Source organism: Spodoptera frugiperda, chromosome 1, assembly GCF_023101765.2.
Source record: "Spodoptera frugiperda isolate SF20-4 chromosome 1, AGI-APGP_CSIRO_Sfru_2.0, whole genome shotgun sequence".
NCBI lineage: Eukaryota > Metazoa > Arthropoda > Insecta > Lepidoptera > Noctuidae > Spodoptera > Spodoptera frugiperda.
This window is the reverse complement of record NC_064212.1, coordinates 8,884,208-8,899,788: the sequence shown is the minus strand read 5'-3', so window position 1 is coordinate 8,899,788 and position 15,581 is coordinate 8,884,208. Positions and strand designations below refer to the sequence as shown.

Below are 15,581 nucleotides of genomic sequence, written 5' to 3'. Positions count from 1 at the left end.
AAATATATAACGAAATGAACAGCCTAATGCACTCTGGGGGATTTCAGTTACAAAAATGGAGTAGCAACAGTGAAGCTATTTTACAGTACATTGGAAAGAACAAGTGTGATGATCATGAGTTACCTTTAAAGGTAAATAGTGTTGTTAAGGTATTAGGAGTAAGCTGGAATCGTGATACCGATAGTTTTGAATACACGGTCAACTTGCCGGAGCCTCAACAACTTGTAACTAAAAGAACTATTCTTTCTGAAATAGCCAAGCTATATGATCCTTTGGGATGGATAGCTCCCGTTGTAGTAGTCGCAAAGATGATCATGCAGAAATTGTGGAAGACCGGACTCGAATGGGATGAGCCTATTGATGGTGTCTTGCTATTAGAATGGAACCGATATCGAGACAATTTAGCACACATCAAAGGCCTAAGCATACCACGTTGGCTACACTACAGTAACGCATCAAGTATTGAGTTGCACGTCTTCGCAGATGCATCGCAAGTCGCATATGGAGCTGTAGTGTACATGCGAGTCGTAGACGAAGAACAAGTATACGTCAATCTAATAACGTCCAAAACAAAGGTGGCGCCAATCGAGAAACAAGTCTCAATTCCTAGATTGGAAATCTGCGGTGCAGCGTTGGCGGCTAAACTGATTCTAGAAACATCTCAAGTGCTGTGTGTGCCTAAAAGCAAGTTATTTGCATGGACAGATTCCACCATTGTACTTGCTTGGTTAAAAGGTGGACCAAGCAGATGGAACACCTTCGTAAGCAACCGGGTAGCAGACATACTGAACACTGTAGATTACGAACAATGGGGACACGTATCTACCGACATGAACCCAGCTGACTGTGCATCACGGGGCTTACAAGGTACAGAATTATTAAATCATTCACTATGGTGGAATGGACCCGCTTGGTTGTCTAGCCTAAATATGAATATAAGTGTTCCTAATTACGAAGATACGCATGAAGAAGAACGCACGACATCTTTAACTGTAATATATAATACTGAACAAGAATTAATTTGGACAAAATATTCAAGTTTATCACAAATGTTAAGGGTAATCTCATATTGCAAACGGTTTCTTAATTTTAAATTACCTGTATCTGAACGTGAACATTTTTCTAAATTTATTACATCAAAGGAATTATCAGAAACTTTAAATAAATGTATTAAACAGGTTCAAGCTATTGAATTTAATGAGGACATAAAACAGTTAAAGTCTCGTGGTCACGTGTTGAAAAGGAGTAAGCTTCGCAACCTTTGTCCCATTGTAGATAACAATGGAATTCTAAGAGTTGGCGGACGTATTCAGAAATCAGAAATGGCCTACGATACACAGCATCAAATAATTCTACCTGCTAAGAGTCATCTTACCATGTTAATAATTAAAGATGCTCATATTAAGACAATGCATGGCGGTCCTCTAGTTATGCTAAATTATCTAAGGTCAAAATACTGGATCATACGAGCGAAGGATCTAACAAAGAAATTATACCGTGAGTGCGTTACCTGCATTAGGTATTCTAAAAGGAATACCACGCAACTGATGGGTCAGTTACCTGATGTAAGGGTAAAAGCCGACCGGGCTTTTAAATCATCTGGTGTGGACTACGCGGGGCCGATCAACATTCGTTTCTCGCCAGGCAGAGGAGCTAAAGCGTACAAGGGATATATATGCTTGTTTATCTGTATGGTAACGCGGGCCATACACCTGGAAGCTGTCACGGACATGACTGCTAAGGCATTCATTGCTGCATTCCGACGCTTCACGTCGAGAAGAGGTCATTGTTACGATGTTTACAGTGACAATGGCACTAATTTTGTGGGTGCAGATAAACAGCTGAGGGACATGTTCAACAATGCCAAATCTTCCATTCCTGGAGAAATAGCAGAGTTACTTGTTCTTGAGCGTACTACATGGCATTACATACCCCCTCACTCACCCAATTTCGGCGGTCTGTGGGAGGCTGGCATACGCAGTACCAAAACTCATCTTAGGAAAGTCATTGGAGATGCTACACTTACGTATGAGGAGTTAACTACAGTACTAGCTCAAGTTGAAGCGTGTTTAAATTCGCGACCCATAACTGTGTTAAGTGATGACCCCAATGACCCCCTTCCGCTCACACCCGGCCACTTTCTGATAGGTGAACCTTTGTTAAACTTAAGTGATGAAAACTATACAAATTGTAATATTTCTAGTTTAGATAGATGGAGGCTGACACAAAAAATTGTTAGCGATTTCTGGAACAGATGGCACAAAGAATATCTCGTAAACTTGAACCAAAGATACAAATGGAACACTAAACAATCTGAACCAGACATCGCTGACATTGTAATTCTAAAGGAAGATAACATTCCTCCTAGTAAATGGATATTAGGCAAAATAATTAAAAAACATGTGGGCCCAGACGGCATTACTCGTGTTGTCACAATAAAATGTAAAAACGGTGTCTATAAACGACCCGTGAGTAAATTATGCATACTACCTAAAAATTAAAACTAATTACATTGTCAACTGCAAAAAACATATTAATTTAGCCGGGATTCGAACCCGTTACATCTGTATTAGAGAGTATATTGTTACATGTTCATTGTTCATTAATTTAAATTACGCATTATTTATGTTATGTTCTAAAACCGTATGCCGTAATCGTAATAACAATGTGAAAATTCATTATTGCTTGAGTTGAATAGTAATTCATACTTAAAATACTTACCTAGATTAAGCTATGTTATCGTATTGTTACAACTTACCGTTTATTTGTTAGAATAATTATGTAAACATTCAAAGCTTCATAACATCCTACCTAAACATGCATATAACTATAGCTAATTAAATAATATTGCACGGTGGGCGGTTAGCGGCTGGGAGTGAATACAATTTTATACTTACCCGTTTCTTTACAACAACGGTAACAGATTGAGTTGGACAATGCGTCTTATGTGGTTGTCGTACAGCTTATTGTTCTTTGACAGTGTCAAACTTGGTCTGTCACCGGCTGTTTTTTCTATCTGCTAATTATGTTGTGTACTACGTTCCATCTACTGATATACTTACCGGTTATGTAATCCTAACGGTACTTAATTAATTACTTACCTTTAATTTTAATTTACCATTTTTTAATAGTTAAGTTTTTGATAGTGTTGGATGTAACTTGTTTATTTAGTTTTCATTTACAATCAAGTGCCTTTCGCGCATCAGTGAAATACTTACGTTGTTGTTGTTTTTGTTTGTTATATTATTAATTATTAAAAGGATAGATCCTTTGGTGGGCGGAATGTCTAAACGCATACCACCACGACAGCAGCTATACATAATTGTGTCTTCATATAACTATACCTATCTATAGGTATCTTAACTTTTATACAGTCCACTTGCATTCATTTAGTAACTAATAAACCATCTAACTACCAACACGTTGTTTTTAACTGTGCCTACACCGTCCAAGCAAAAATCTTCCTTATCGCCGTGATCAGATTGGTTATTGACTTAATTTTACTTAATCAGTAGATGTGCTCACCTGGAGATAGCTATGTCAGCCTTTTGTAGTGCAATTTTAGATGCACGTTGCGCCGCATTTACGGCAGAGTCAACACGTTCCCGAAATTTAGCAGACCGCATGAGGAATAAGTGTTTCCGTTTCTGGCTCGTTATGAGTACGTTATTCTTATATTTGCCTTCTTCCCTCGTGCCGTCTCGGAACGTTGTGACACCATATCCGTACTTTTTGTTTGCTGACCACTCTCCCTCGTACCGAAGGCCATCACTGCGCTCGCTGATACCGAACCCAGTGCGTTTGTCGTTTTTCCATTCGCCCATGTAAGTTTCTGTGACACTCGCATCCAAATGTTCATCCTGTCAAAATAAGTTACGAACATAAGTTACGTGTTGCAATTTTGTACACCACAAACTTTTCTATATTTAGCAGTTGGTTAAAACAAAACCAAAATGCAAAATATTATTCCCCACATAAATAAACGTCCGTGCAGTTATCACAGATTTAATGTTTCCCCTTTTTTTACAAATCCGGGAATGGCGTTCCACACAATTTTAATTATATCCACGTTTAATATTGTTAAAACATTAAGCTTTCCATTAAGGAAGTGTGTCATTGTTAAAAATTACACGGGTTTCAGAGTTAGGATGGTGTGTCATGAAGATGACAACATGTTTATTTTGGTTAGGTTTGGTCTACACGTTCATATATAAATGTGTGAGCAATAATTATTAATGGGTCGGTAAAGATAATTTCGTTCATGTGGAGCCATGCTAAAGACAGGGATCGGCCCGGGGGTGGAGGGCATTCAAATGGCATTGCATAAACATGCGAACGATTATGTGGGTGATAAATTTGTGATTTAATCCAAATAAGTAAATTCCCACCTCGACCACGAAACTTGCGTTTGAGTTTGTGTGCAAAGAGGCATGAGTCATAGCGGAGTGGGTGCTGTCTACCGAGGAGACCCACGAAGAGCCTGAGCCCCCCGAGCCCCCCGAGTGGACCGAGCCCGTGCCGGCCCCGTCCAGGTCGCCGACGCTGCGCTGTTTGCGCCATTTCTGAAAACATTATATGTCGTCTTGTTAACATCTCTTTTACATTTGTTTTAAGGGATCTACGAGTAACCAGTCTATTTTGAATTTTGGTTTTGTTTCCTCGAAAATGGGTGATTAGTTAACTTATGGCGAATAAATAATCACTAAATTACCCCATTTAGTTAATTAAGGTAGTCGATTGTTACATCGTTTGCCAAGATTACCACATATGTAGGGATAGTATAGTAGGTAAAATCGTCTTCTTGGTCGTGTGTGTCTTTTGTTACGAGGCATATTTTTGCTTATATTTTAGTTAGCAAGTAAGTAAGTAAGTTAATTCTGCATGAAGACAATCTGCATCAGGCCAATGTCAGGTATCTACTGCTTTCACTTTTTCATAATTTGATAATGATACATGATAAATATCATTTTGCTACGTTTATTCCTTGTTAACTTGCTATTGTTGTTTAAATGTTCGTATGAGTAAGTAGGTAATAAACTCGTATCTCCATTTAAGACTGCAAAAAGCGGATCAAAGTAGTAAAATTATTTGTTAATGATTTTGACTTTCGTTGTAAGCGTAGGCTGAACTTACGTGGAGCAGTCCTTTAGGTTTTCCGACAAGCGAGCCGCGGCGTCCCGACGGCTGGTCGGATCTGACGGTGAGCACGAATCCACCGCGGGCGTCGTCCATGCGGGTGGTGCGCTGCTCCGAGGGGTCGGCGCCGCCCTCGTTGAGTGAGGACATGGAGCCGCGGTGGCCGCGCGCTCCGCCTCGGTAGTGCGACGCCAGCCCGAACGGCGCCGACGTACGGACTCCGTACCCGTGCCGCAGCCCGCGCATCCATTGTCCCTGATACGTGCCTGGAATCAAGTTCATTACTTTTATCTTTCTGACTACTCTTACATATATAAATGTACGTCTTTGAGAATAAAAATAAGTACCTATCTTTTTAGACTTTCGTTTTTAAAGCATATCTATTAAAATCCATAGAAAGGACCACCGACATAAAATCAGTAATTTTACAACCACTCATTTACATGACATGTGTGATAAGAGTCAAAGTCCACTATCGCCTACTAAGTATGCTGTAGAGATAAACCACTTAAAATGAGACGGAAGCCTGACATGGTTTATGATAATGCCATTATAGCTACCGTGCAGTTAAAAACAGATAATGAAAATGCTCATGGTTCGATTATCGACAATCGCACAATAATGGCACCAACGTACATCGGCAAATGCGATCATGCGATGTAAAGACGTCATCAGTTTTCCGATAGGTCTTTCAATATTACGAGTAAACTGTGCTAATCTATACAACGCCGTACAAGCAGAGTCAAGAGAAATGCTTTTAAAATGAAATGACGCCAGTTGTATATACGCCCTATAGGTACTACGAGTATATCAAGTACTGGCTTCTAATGGTGTTCTACGTCTGCTTTTAGTATATTAATCTCTCATATTACCTGTTTTAGAAAAAAGTTACGGTACCACCTACTTAACTAGGTAACTGAATTGATGTTTTCAATACGAATATATACATGGTGAAGTTAATAAGGTATTGACGATAGTTAAATCATTTCTTTCTTCATCATGGAAACACGTTAGATTACTTAAAAAAAATTAAAAGTGAAGAACCCGATTTATGGAAAATTCTGTAACCCTAATTTACACAGAATTAAATATGGCAAGTAATAAAATCTGACTATAACTGATATTCCATATCCATCACTTGAGAATCCGAAAGAAGTATTGCTCTATGGCACGACTTATTTCTCATAGTCAATCGCACTGTATCGTCAAGCACCGAATGACGTCAATGGCATTCATGAATGTAATGTCTAGCACGCTTTCCGTACCTACTGAAAGGTGTAAAACTGTGTCAAATCATATATTTCCTGTGTTTATAACATCCCGTCAGCTGTAAACCTTTGCTTGCAGGAAAAGCAATAATGATCAATCAGTTCCTAATTAATGTCACTCGCTTTAAATTTTCCGAACACGTTTTACATTTTCGCTCAAACTGTTCGATTGGAGGTGGAAGATAATGGTTCTTAAAACATTCTGACTGTTTGAATCTAGAACAAATGATGTGCCATTGTAGTAATTAGGGTGTGATTGTACAGTTAATTTTTGTAGTGGCTAGTATTAAACGAGTGGTCGACATGATTGTGTGTCGAGGCGGCGCGGCAGGCGTGCCTGTGCTATATTTAAACGGCGAGGGCCGCGGGCCGGTGCGTGGCGGCCGGCAGAGCACAGGGCCGCCTCACTCCAATCATTCATCGAGAAACCTACTGAGAACTTTCATATCAATACACCCGAGTAAGTAGGCTACGGAGAATTGATGCAGTCATTGGAAAATAAAATAAACTCGTTTATAATCATGATACAGCGTTACAGAATGTCTTCATGAGTAAGGCAGACTTCATGTGAAAGACATCACAGTTAGTTGCCCCAGTAACTCGTTCTAAAGTGTGTCAGATATATCTCAATGTGATTAATTTGTAAGAAAGATGTGACTTTCAACACGTTTTTTGTCATTGTATATGTTATAAATGCTTATTTAATTTTATTTTCCACCATTATTGAATGGTATTATCGAATGTAAGTCACGACTTTGTAACAAAAATCAGAAGCACAATATACTAATTCATCATTTTAATTTTATGAATGACAAATATCTTTATTGGGGGCATGATTCAGCCAGCAGTGGAGTTATGTCGTCAGAAACATGTGACTTTCACGCACGATACTCACTATTACCTGAACTTTGTCCTATTTCTGTTGGACTTATGTTATTGGTTAAACTATCCCACAATTGATTGTGATTATTGTCAGTCACTTGGCACAATATGAAGGAATGACACACGAACTTGTAATACACGTGTTGTGGATATTGATAGGTGCATACGCAGTTGAAATATTTAGAAGAGAAACAAAACCATATAAGTCCACGGAAGTTAGTACGCTGCGATCCATATATCGCGTGCTTTTAACATAATATACCTAGCATAGTATACATATGAGTACCGTCTACTCGTAGGTATGCTTAGTAAGAATTTATAATGTTAGCGTTGTGTTGTTTACAGATATTATTTTCCTACAGCAAACATTGCGCAAGTAAAAGGGTTTCCTTCCTAGTTCACGCCATTATAAACTGGGTCATGCGGTGAACACCGCGTATGCAACAAATAGTTATGAAATTATTACAACTAACTATGCAAGTAGCGTCTCGAGTTAACCCGGATTTCAACGGTTATTTTCAGATGAATACAATAGATTTGCGTGTTATCATTAGATTAACAATATGTAATGTGCTCGCACCGAATGGATCTACCTACCTAGGAATGCCATGGCCATGTAAACGTAATGTATTTTCGTCTGAATTCCAATAGTTTGGCAATGAAAGAAATTAGATAATACTAACCGCCATCAGCGTATGTTTCCGAGCCGTAACCGTCTTGGAGTCCATTGGCCCACGTGCCCTCGTACTTGGCGTTGCTGATGGTGCTCTGGCGCACGCCGTAGCGGCCCTTGTAGCCCTGCGTCCACTCGCCGCGGTACAGCCAGCGGTCGCGGGTCTCCACGCCGAGCCCATGCCGCTTGCCATTCTGCCATTGACCCTCGAACGAGCTGCCGCTGTAAAGTAAACACCTCAGCTTATAACAACTGTACTAATAAGTAACTGTTTTATTTGACACCAAGCTTTTAATATGAACTTTTAACGGTTGACAACAAGGTTTTTAAATGTACAGTTTGAAGTTCTCAAATCTAAGTGACCACCCATACTTTAAAAAAAAATTATAATGCCAGTAAATATCGCTTAAATCAGCGTTCAAATTTATAAGAAAGAACGTCATGATTTGCTTATTAACACCGCTATTCAATAGAATAAAATGTTGATATTCTTAAGGTAACTAAATAAAGTTAGATTTAGTTACTATCAGACTGCTATTTGGCAGTATGTTAAGTAGCCAGTGATAAAGTCTATGATGTCCAGTCTAAAAATAACACAAATTAAAGCGTCGTTAAAATCAGATCGGTAGAAGGTGCGTGAGTCATCTACGAGTTATTTTAAACAATAATATTAGGTAGGCGCTGTTACTTTTGTGCTATACGAGTTCCTACTATACTTTTACAAATTTTATATAGTCATTTATATAGGTCATTGGTAGTATCTTTATACTAAACTTCCATATAGTAAGTAGAGAGGGGCGCGTTCTTATTCAAATTTAATAGTTCGTGCTACGCAGCAGGTACGGTCCCGCCGAATAAAAATTGGGTCATTTGTACTCATTTCCATGTACTACAGAGCGTCGTGGCGTCAAATGCGCAGTATTCGTATGCTGGTAATTAAACAATCTGAAATAATAGGGCGTATAGTCCAGACTCAGAATAGCGTAATCACATTGGAATCTGAATCGCTTGAATTTATTTCTAGGTATAAAATACCGTAACCCAAGCCTGAAATCAATCGTAAAAGTTGTGTGGAATCATATATTATATATCTACCTTGGAATTTCCATCGCGTAGCATTTCTGACTAAGATTTGGATAATTCCAAGAGATTTGTTGCGGTTTTTATTATTTTAAAAATCTCGTAGACGCTGCGTAGCCCTGCACCTATCTCGTAGCAATTTTATACTACGGGTTTTACCCATTGCTACGCAAAGTGCTACGCAAACATGATAGTGTATTGAATTTACTTTTCTGTGACATTATTCATATTTTTATTGTAATTTAAAATGTACATCTTTATCTTAAATACGTATGTACTCGAAGAGTAGATTACGATTACAAATGTTTTTACATAATTGATAATTTTCTGTAAACAACTTAGGAGGTTTTTGGTCAAAAGTGGATAAGGTTAAAAACAAGGCGAGTAGGCAGTGAAGTTTTGGTAAATTGTAAGTAATTTACAAAAACCATTCCTTTAAGAATGCAGAAATACTGCTGACTCACAAAATTCATTGTGGTATACTTTATTTATGTAAGTCTGATAAATCTAGTGTGCGTAGGTGAACAACACTTCATGAGGTCAGCTTGAGAGTGAAACACATTTACCTCGGGTCGTCCAATGAATGTCCTCACAGTTGTCAAATACTAGATAACAATAGAACGAATCTTTTCCCGGTGAAAGACAAACCGATTCAGTTGCCAAAGCTATTTTTTTATAGAATCAAAAGTTGGAAGCAATTATTTGGGTAGAGACTGAGGTACATTGATTGAATTGTGAGTTCCTTAGCTACATACACACAGAGTACTGTATTACAACAGTTCCGACACGTGTCAGTGGTACTGAGATCCCTTTCAGTTTTTATTAGTTGCGGTAAGATAATGGATTGGTCTGTTATGCATGCGAGTACGGTCGGAACAACTCGAGCCTAACCTCTATTTATATCGCACGCTACACGTACGTTCTGCGGTAACGTAACTGAATATTACAAGTAAAACCAACAGACTTCACTGTAAAGAGAATCGACCTTGAGCACACAAACGAGGGCCGGTCGCTAAACCTCTGTAAATTTTCCAATGACAATAATATCTATGGATATATTTTTAGATATGTTTCAATATAATTTACGGTGAAAGACAATTAACACTGACATTTACGACGTGAATTACTGGCGTGCACAAAAATGTAGTTCGACAGCCACACTGACTTCGATTGAGTCACCTCCACGAATTTTAGTGTTCGAATGAGAAATACGTTTTAAAAGAGAGGGCATTGCGAGACTGGCTACTTAAAGCATATAATTAGTAACCACCATTAGCTCTGCTTTGTATAAGGTTATTATAATGCGTTTTCATTTATTCAGAACGTGGTGCTGCGCATACGTAGTACATAATTAGGTTAAGTAGGTACACGAGTCCGCGGGAATGTATTCTATGAGTACATTACGTGGCTGAATATTTTGTTCAAATTAAAAGTAAGGTTTTACATGCTAAAGCTTATTCCATTATTATTAAATTACTCAATCCCATCAACGTCTGCTGTGGCAGGCATATTGTAAGTTATTCACTCATGAGTCACGAACTTTCAGCCGCTCTGGAGTCTCGGAGCTCGTTAAATTTTGTGAATGTTTATAAAAAGTCACTATGTTGTTTGTCCAACAATCGCTAATATGAACATGAAATCAAAACTAAAACTTGGGGACACATATAACTGTCGAAGAAACATAATTATATTCTGTAACTACGATATCATGGTTATGGTGTTTGCCTAAGATTACCACGTTTTAATAATTATAGAAAAAGTAATTACTCTCAAACTTTTCGTAAATGAAACGATTCAAAAAGCTTTCAACACAAAATGTGTACATAGAAACTGAAACAACAACAGATACATACCAGAACATACGGAAAAACCTATTAAAAATACTTTTGAATTTACAGACAATTTTAATTTCAACAATTTTATTTTGCTGCCCACTAAATTATCACGCGCATTATGTAAAGTGCGCGCATTTTTTTTGTATTCGAAGGCTACGTTGCGCTACGAAATTTCATTTGATGATTGTTTAGCCGTAAATATTGTGTCAGACGATGAAATAAATAAATCTGGTTCACAAAGAAAGAGGGCTTGAGTTATGCTACTTAAACGAGACTCTTGTCATCAATTATATTTTCGTATCTATAAAAATGACGCGGCTAGGAAAGCCTCTATTGTAAATGACCACCAGAATTGACTGCGTAGTGAGAAAGTTTGTATATTTCTTTGTTACTCCTTCACATCAAAACGGCTGAATTGATCGAGATGAAATTTGGAATTGAGGTATATTATCGTCTAGAATGACCCATAGGTCATTTAGTTCCATTAAGCCACTAGCTGCTATGCCAGTAATTTCATAAATAAACACAAACATATCCAGCCCTACCTTTTTATTTTAATCTTATTACTACAAAACCTATGTATTATCACATACATTTTTTCAGAGATAATTTAGATGAATACTTACAATGTAAACGTGTGGGCCTAATAATCGTTAAATTCATTACATAATAAGTATTCGGTATAACCTTCATTACGTGTAAAAGCTAGCTGTTACTCAGACTAATGCTGCCTATAAAACCGTAATGTTTATACACCACTACACGTACCTCATAATTTGTCACAAAATCTTCTTTTATTTAAACAACTGCCACTAGTTAGTTAGATACTCTCGCATGTAAATGTAATAGACAACATTTTGGCGCTGTTTGTAACTAGTTACGTAGACTAATAATTATTCTATGTACTGTAGTCTAAATAACTGTTTTAAAAGCTTTTCCAACTATTTTTACATTAAAAATATAACAAAGTTCGTGACTCCACGTTGGCTCGTTAATGTTTAAAATGACAAACCACTTTTGTATTTAATTACTTGCTTAACTTTCAGTTTAGTCACTGGCGAGTTATTAATAAGCACTTTCCGTTCTATGGGGTTGTACCTATATCTTTGTTATATTATTATTGTTCAAAATTTTAATACTATACTTTTATATGGATTTTGTATGAGATTATGTAGACTTATGACGTCGTATAGCTGAAAATCAAGGAAATCGACAGATGTATAAAAAACATGCTTAAATGTAGCGGAAAATCCAAATCTCAGAAAATATAAGTGGAGGTTCCGAGCTGATTACCAGTTATTTCCAAGTGAATCACAAGTTCAAGAAAGTCACACTGCTCTTTACATGTGTATAAAAAAGCAAACGAGAAAGCGTTAATAATTGCCACCCATCGCCTGTAAGGCAGGTAACTCGACCGTGTTTCACAGAAGTACACATTAAAAATACGAAACCGAATAAACTTGAAGGTTAACTTGGAAATTTCGTAATTTTCATACTAAAAGGTTGTTTCATATCATCGCTCTGTGAAACTTTGAAATCTTTACTAAAGGCAACATTCTTATAAAAGGGAAATTATTGTTAGGTAACAGGGTAATTTGAAAAGATTCAAAGTTTTGTTTCGTGATCTTTTGTTTACCCAATTTCAATGTAAACAAGCCCAGTAAAAATAAACTTTCATCATATTGCGTTAGGATCATATTGGTTAATACCTGATTATATTAAGTAATTAAACAAACAAAATATTACGAAATCTGGTCAGAAACAAAAGATATAAACCAGAATTGATGCATTTGTTACATTGTTTCTGCGGTGCGTGGTGTGAAAAATAATTTAACACACCAAACTGGTATGTATTACAGTTTTGTATGTGTTACCTGGTTTTAAAGTATCAGATACTGTAAAAATACATTTATTGATTATTATTTCTCACGTTTCAAAGCATTTAGTAAATAGGTATAGAGTTATCAACATCGTACTAATTAAGAAACTAGATAATATAGAATTATAAAATGTATGTAAGTTTAGAATTAAACAGCTCTGACAATAATAATAAAATACACCTAAGAAAGAAAGAAAGGATATTAAATTACAGGGAACAATATGTAGAAGGTTCGTGGAACTACATACTCGTAGTTCATCGTGACTCAGCAATTTCACAATAAAATTGTAGCCAGTAATTTCGCCATTTTATCGAAACGTCATAAGTAATTCAATGTCATTGTACGAAATTAAGCGTATTCAATAATTTGGAATAATACACCCTTTGTACCTTTTCTGTAACACGACTTCAGCTACAAGTGTTTTCAAATAAAGTCTTGTATCGAAAAACTTGTTTAGTTCATTGACGTAACTGTATTTACTGCATTACGCACGATTGATGTATGTTTAGATTGTGTATAGATACATATTTTACGTTGTAAACGACTGAATTGAACAATGAACTAGCTATTGGGCCAATAAAACATAGTTTATGGTTTGATTTGTATGACGCCATTGCCTCTTTGATACATACAGACATGAAAGAAAAGTCGGAAAATCTGTTTTGTGTAATGCTAGAACTAAGAAGGAAGAAACAATTGTGTGAATAGGTTACGGAGCCCTACATTTTGTACCTACTGAGTCAGAATATAGAAAAAAACAACGGCTCGTTAAACCATTTATTGGGCACAGTTCCAAATCCGGGTTCAAACTGAAGATGTTCTAACAGAAAACTTTAATGGCCGACTTAAGATCAATCCAATTAATTTAAATGCTAAACTATCATTCGGTCCAAGAATTTTAAAGAATTTCCTCTATTTTATTGTTTATGGTTTTTATTATGCCAGATACTAACTAGAGGTTACAGTTAATAATTTATCGATAATGTTCAGTAAAAGTCATTAAATACTTCTTTAACTATAGCTTGTTGCTAAAACAATTCATCGGTACTACCTAATACAGTAGGTACCTAGTAAACGCCTTCTCCAGTGAAAAGTTTCATCATTAATTATTCAATAATTTGCAGAAGGCCACAAGTTCATTGAAACTTACGTTCCTCTCTCTCAATTTAGCGGTCCTTATAATCTGTGTGCTCTATCTTACTCCGACATCAACCTTTAACATTTCCTCAAACCTAAATAAGCTGTTAACTTTTCACTTTTGAAGAGGTCTGTAGTGATGACTCCGGTATTCTCAAGAGGACAGCGAAGTATTCATCTGTCACGATGCTTTGATTTTCTAGATTCTGCGTAGTTACCTAATATTATGAATATGACCTCGTGTTATATAAACATCGTCCAGACATGTCAAGTGTGGGAGAACCACGCTTCGGCACAAATGGGCCGGCTCGACCGGAGTGATACCACGGCCTCACATAAAACCGACGTGAAACGTGCTTGCGTTGTGTAAGTGAGGCTATCGGGGGCCCAATTACGTCCTTCCTCATCCCCGATTCTCCAATAACGGTCGGCAACGCACTTTTAACGCTTCTGGTGTTTCGGGTGTCTGTGGACGGCTATTGCTTACCATCATCCGTCTGCTCCTTTAGCGGCTTATATCATAAAAATATATCATCGTGAACAGACATCATGGCGTTGCACAGTGAGGGCAAAGACAAAAGATAAAGCTCTTGTCCTTAGCAAGTGCAAAGCTATTTCACAAGGACCATTCATGTATATTTATAATACATGAATATACGTAACGTATAATATGTATCCACTATCTCAATACAATTTATTCGTCGTGTAACATTATATATACTGGTCCCTATATTACTTGGCAACAATATTCAATTTACTTTGTGCTTACATACATAATTTATTAACTTCAAGCAATCTAACGTTCAATAAGGAAAACAGATTGTGGAAAGGTAAGATGGAATCTCTAAGGATAAGCTAGAAACGTGATAGAAAAACTTTATTAGATAATTTCTGTACAGAAAATGAAATATGGTAGAAATTCTATGAAATTATTTAGCTATTCAAGAATACATGAGGATAGATAATTCATTCGGCAAAACAACAAACTGGGGTTGTGAATATTCTTATTTTAAATTCTTGGTTACTGTCAGTGCCACAGATTAAATCTAGAAGACAGTCAGAATGTACTACACTACCAACTATTAAAAAGCTAATTTTTATATTTAAGGATGGAAAATCATCCAATGGCTTTTCCTGCCTTGGGTCAGGCGAGAGGCAGCGTCAGACTTTTACTTACTAAAAACCACCCGTTTCGTAGTAACTCGCTAGGCAGTCCACAGCTCCGGGAGTAAAAATTAATAAGAAAAGCCTAGAAGAATGTCTAGTTTTCAGTTACCTACGTCGATCTCAGTCTGCAGACCAATCCAACCAACGATTATACACGCTCTATGTGACTAGAAAGAATTTCGTTATTTGAGAAATAGTTTAGCCATGACGTAAGTGTATTAAATAAATAATTTTGGCAACATCAATAAGCACACACATTAGTCATGAAGAATAAAATCATAATATTTTGTTTCCAAATAATGTTTCGACACGAAACATTACCTAATTACTTGTAATAACTTGTTATAATGAGAGAGGGCATACTGTACAATATTATTTCAATTGTTTTTATTGTGAACGTTTTTTCAGGATTTACATAAGTCTCCCGATCCGGATCTGCGAGCTGCGATAGCCGTAATAAGTTATTTACCGGGACTCCGACTCAAAGTTTTTAATCAGCAAGAGTTTGACACTCCCTCTCGCC

General features: G+C 37.0%; 1 protein-coding gene across 2 annotated transcripts in view; it reads right to left on the bottom strand.

The window, feature by feature from the left end:
• The window catches only part of LOC118273069 (uncharacterized), a 32,400-nt gene that overhangs the window by 11,908 nt on the left and 4,911 nt on the right, over positions 1-15,581 (bottom strand). Inside the window, exons 2-5 of one of the 2 annotated variants that reach the window (XM_035589832.2) lie at positions 7,970-8,181; positions 5,134-5,402; positions 4,389-4,562; positions 3,526-3,860 (exon numbers count right to left, since the gene is read on the bottom strand). In XM_035589832.2, coding sequence (XP_035445725.2) covers positions 3,526-3,860; positions 4,389-4,562; positions 5,134-5,402; positions 7,970-8,181 — 990 coding nt within the window. The remainder of the gene's footprint in view (positions 1-3,525; positions 3,861-4,388; positions 4,563-5,133; positions 5,403-7,969; positions 8,182-15,581) is intronic. The other variant, XM_035589831.2, reaches the window with a different exon arrangement.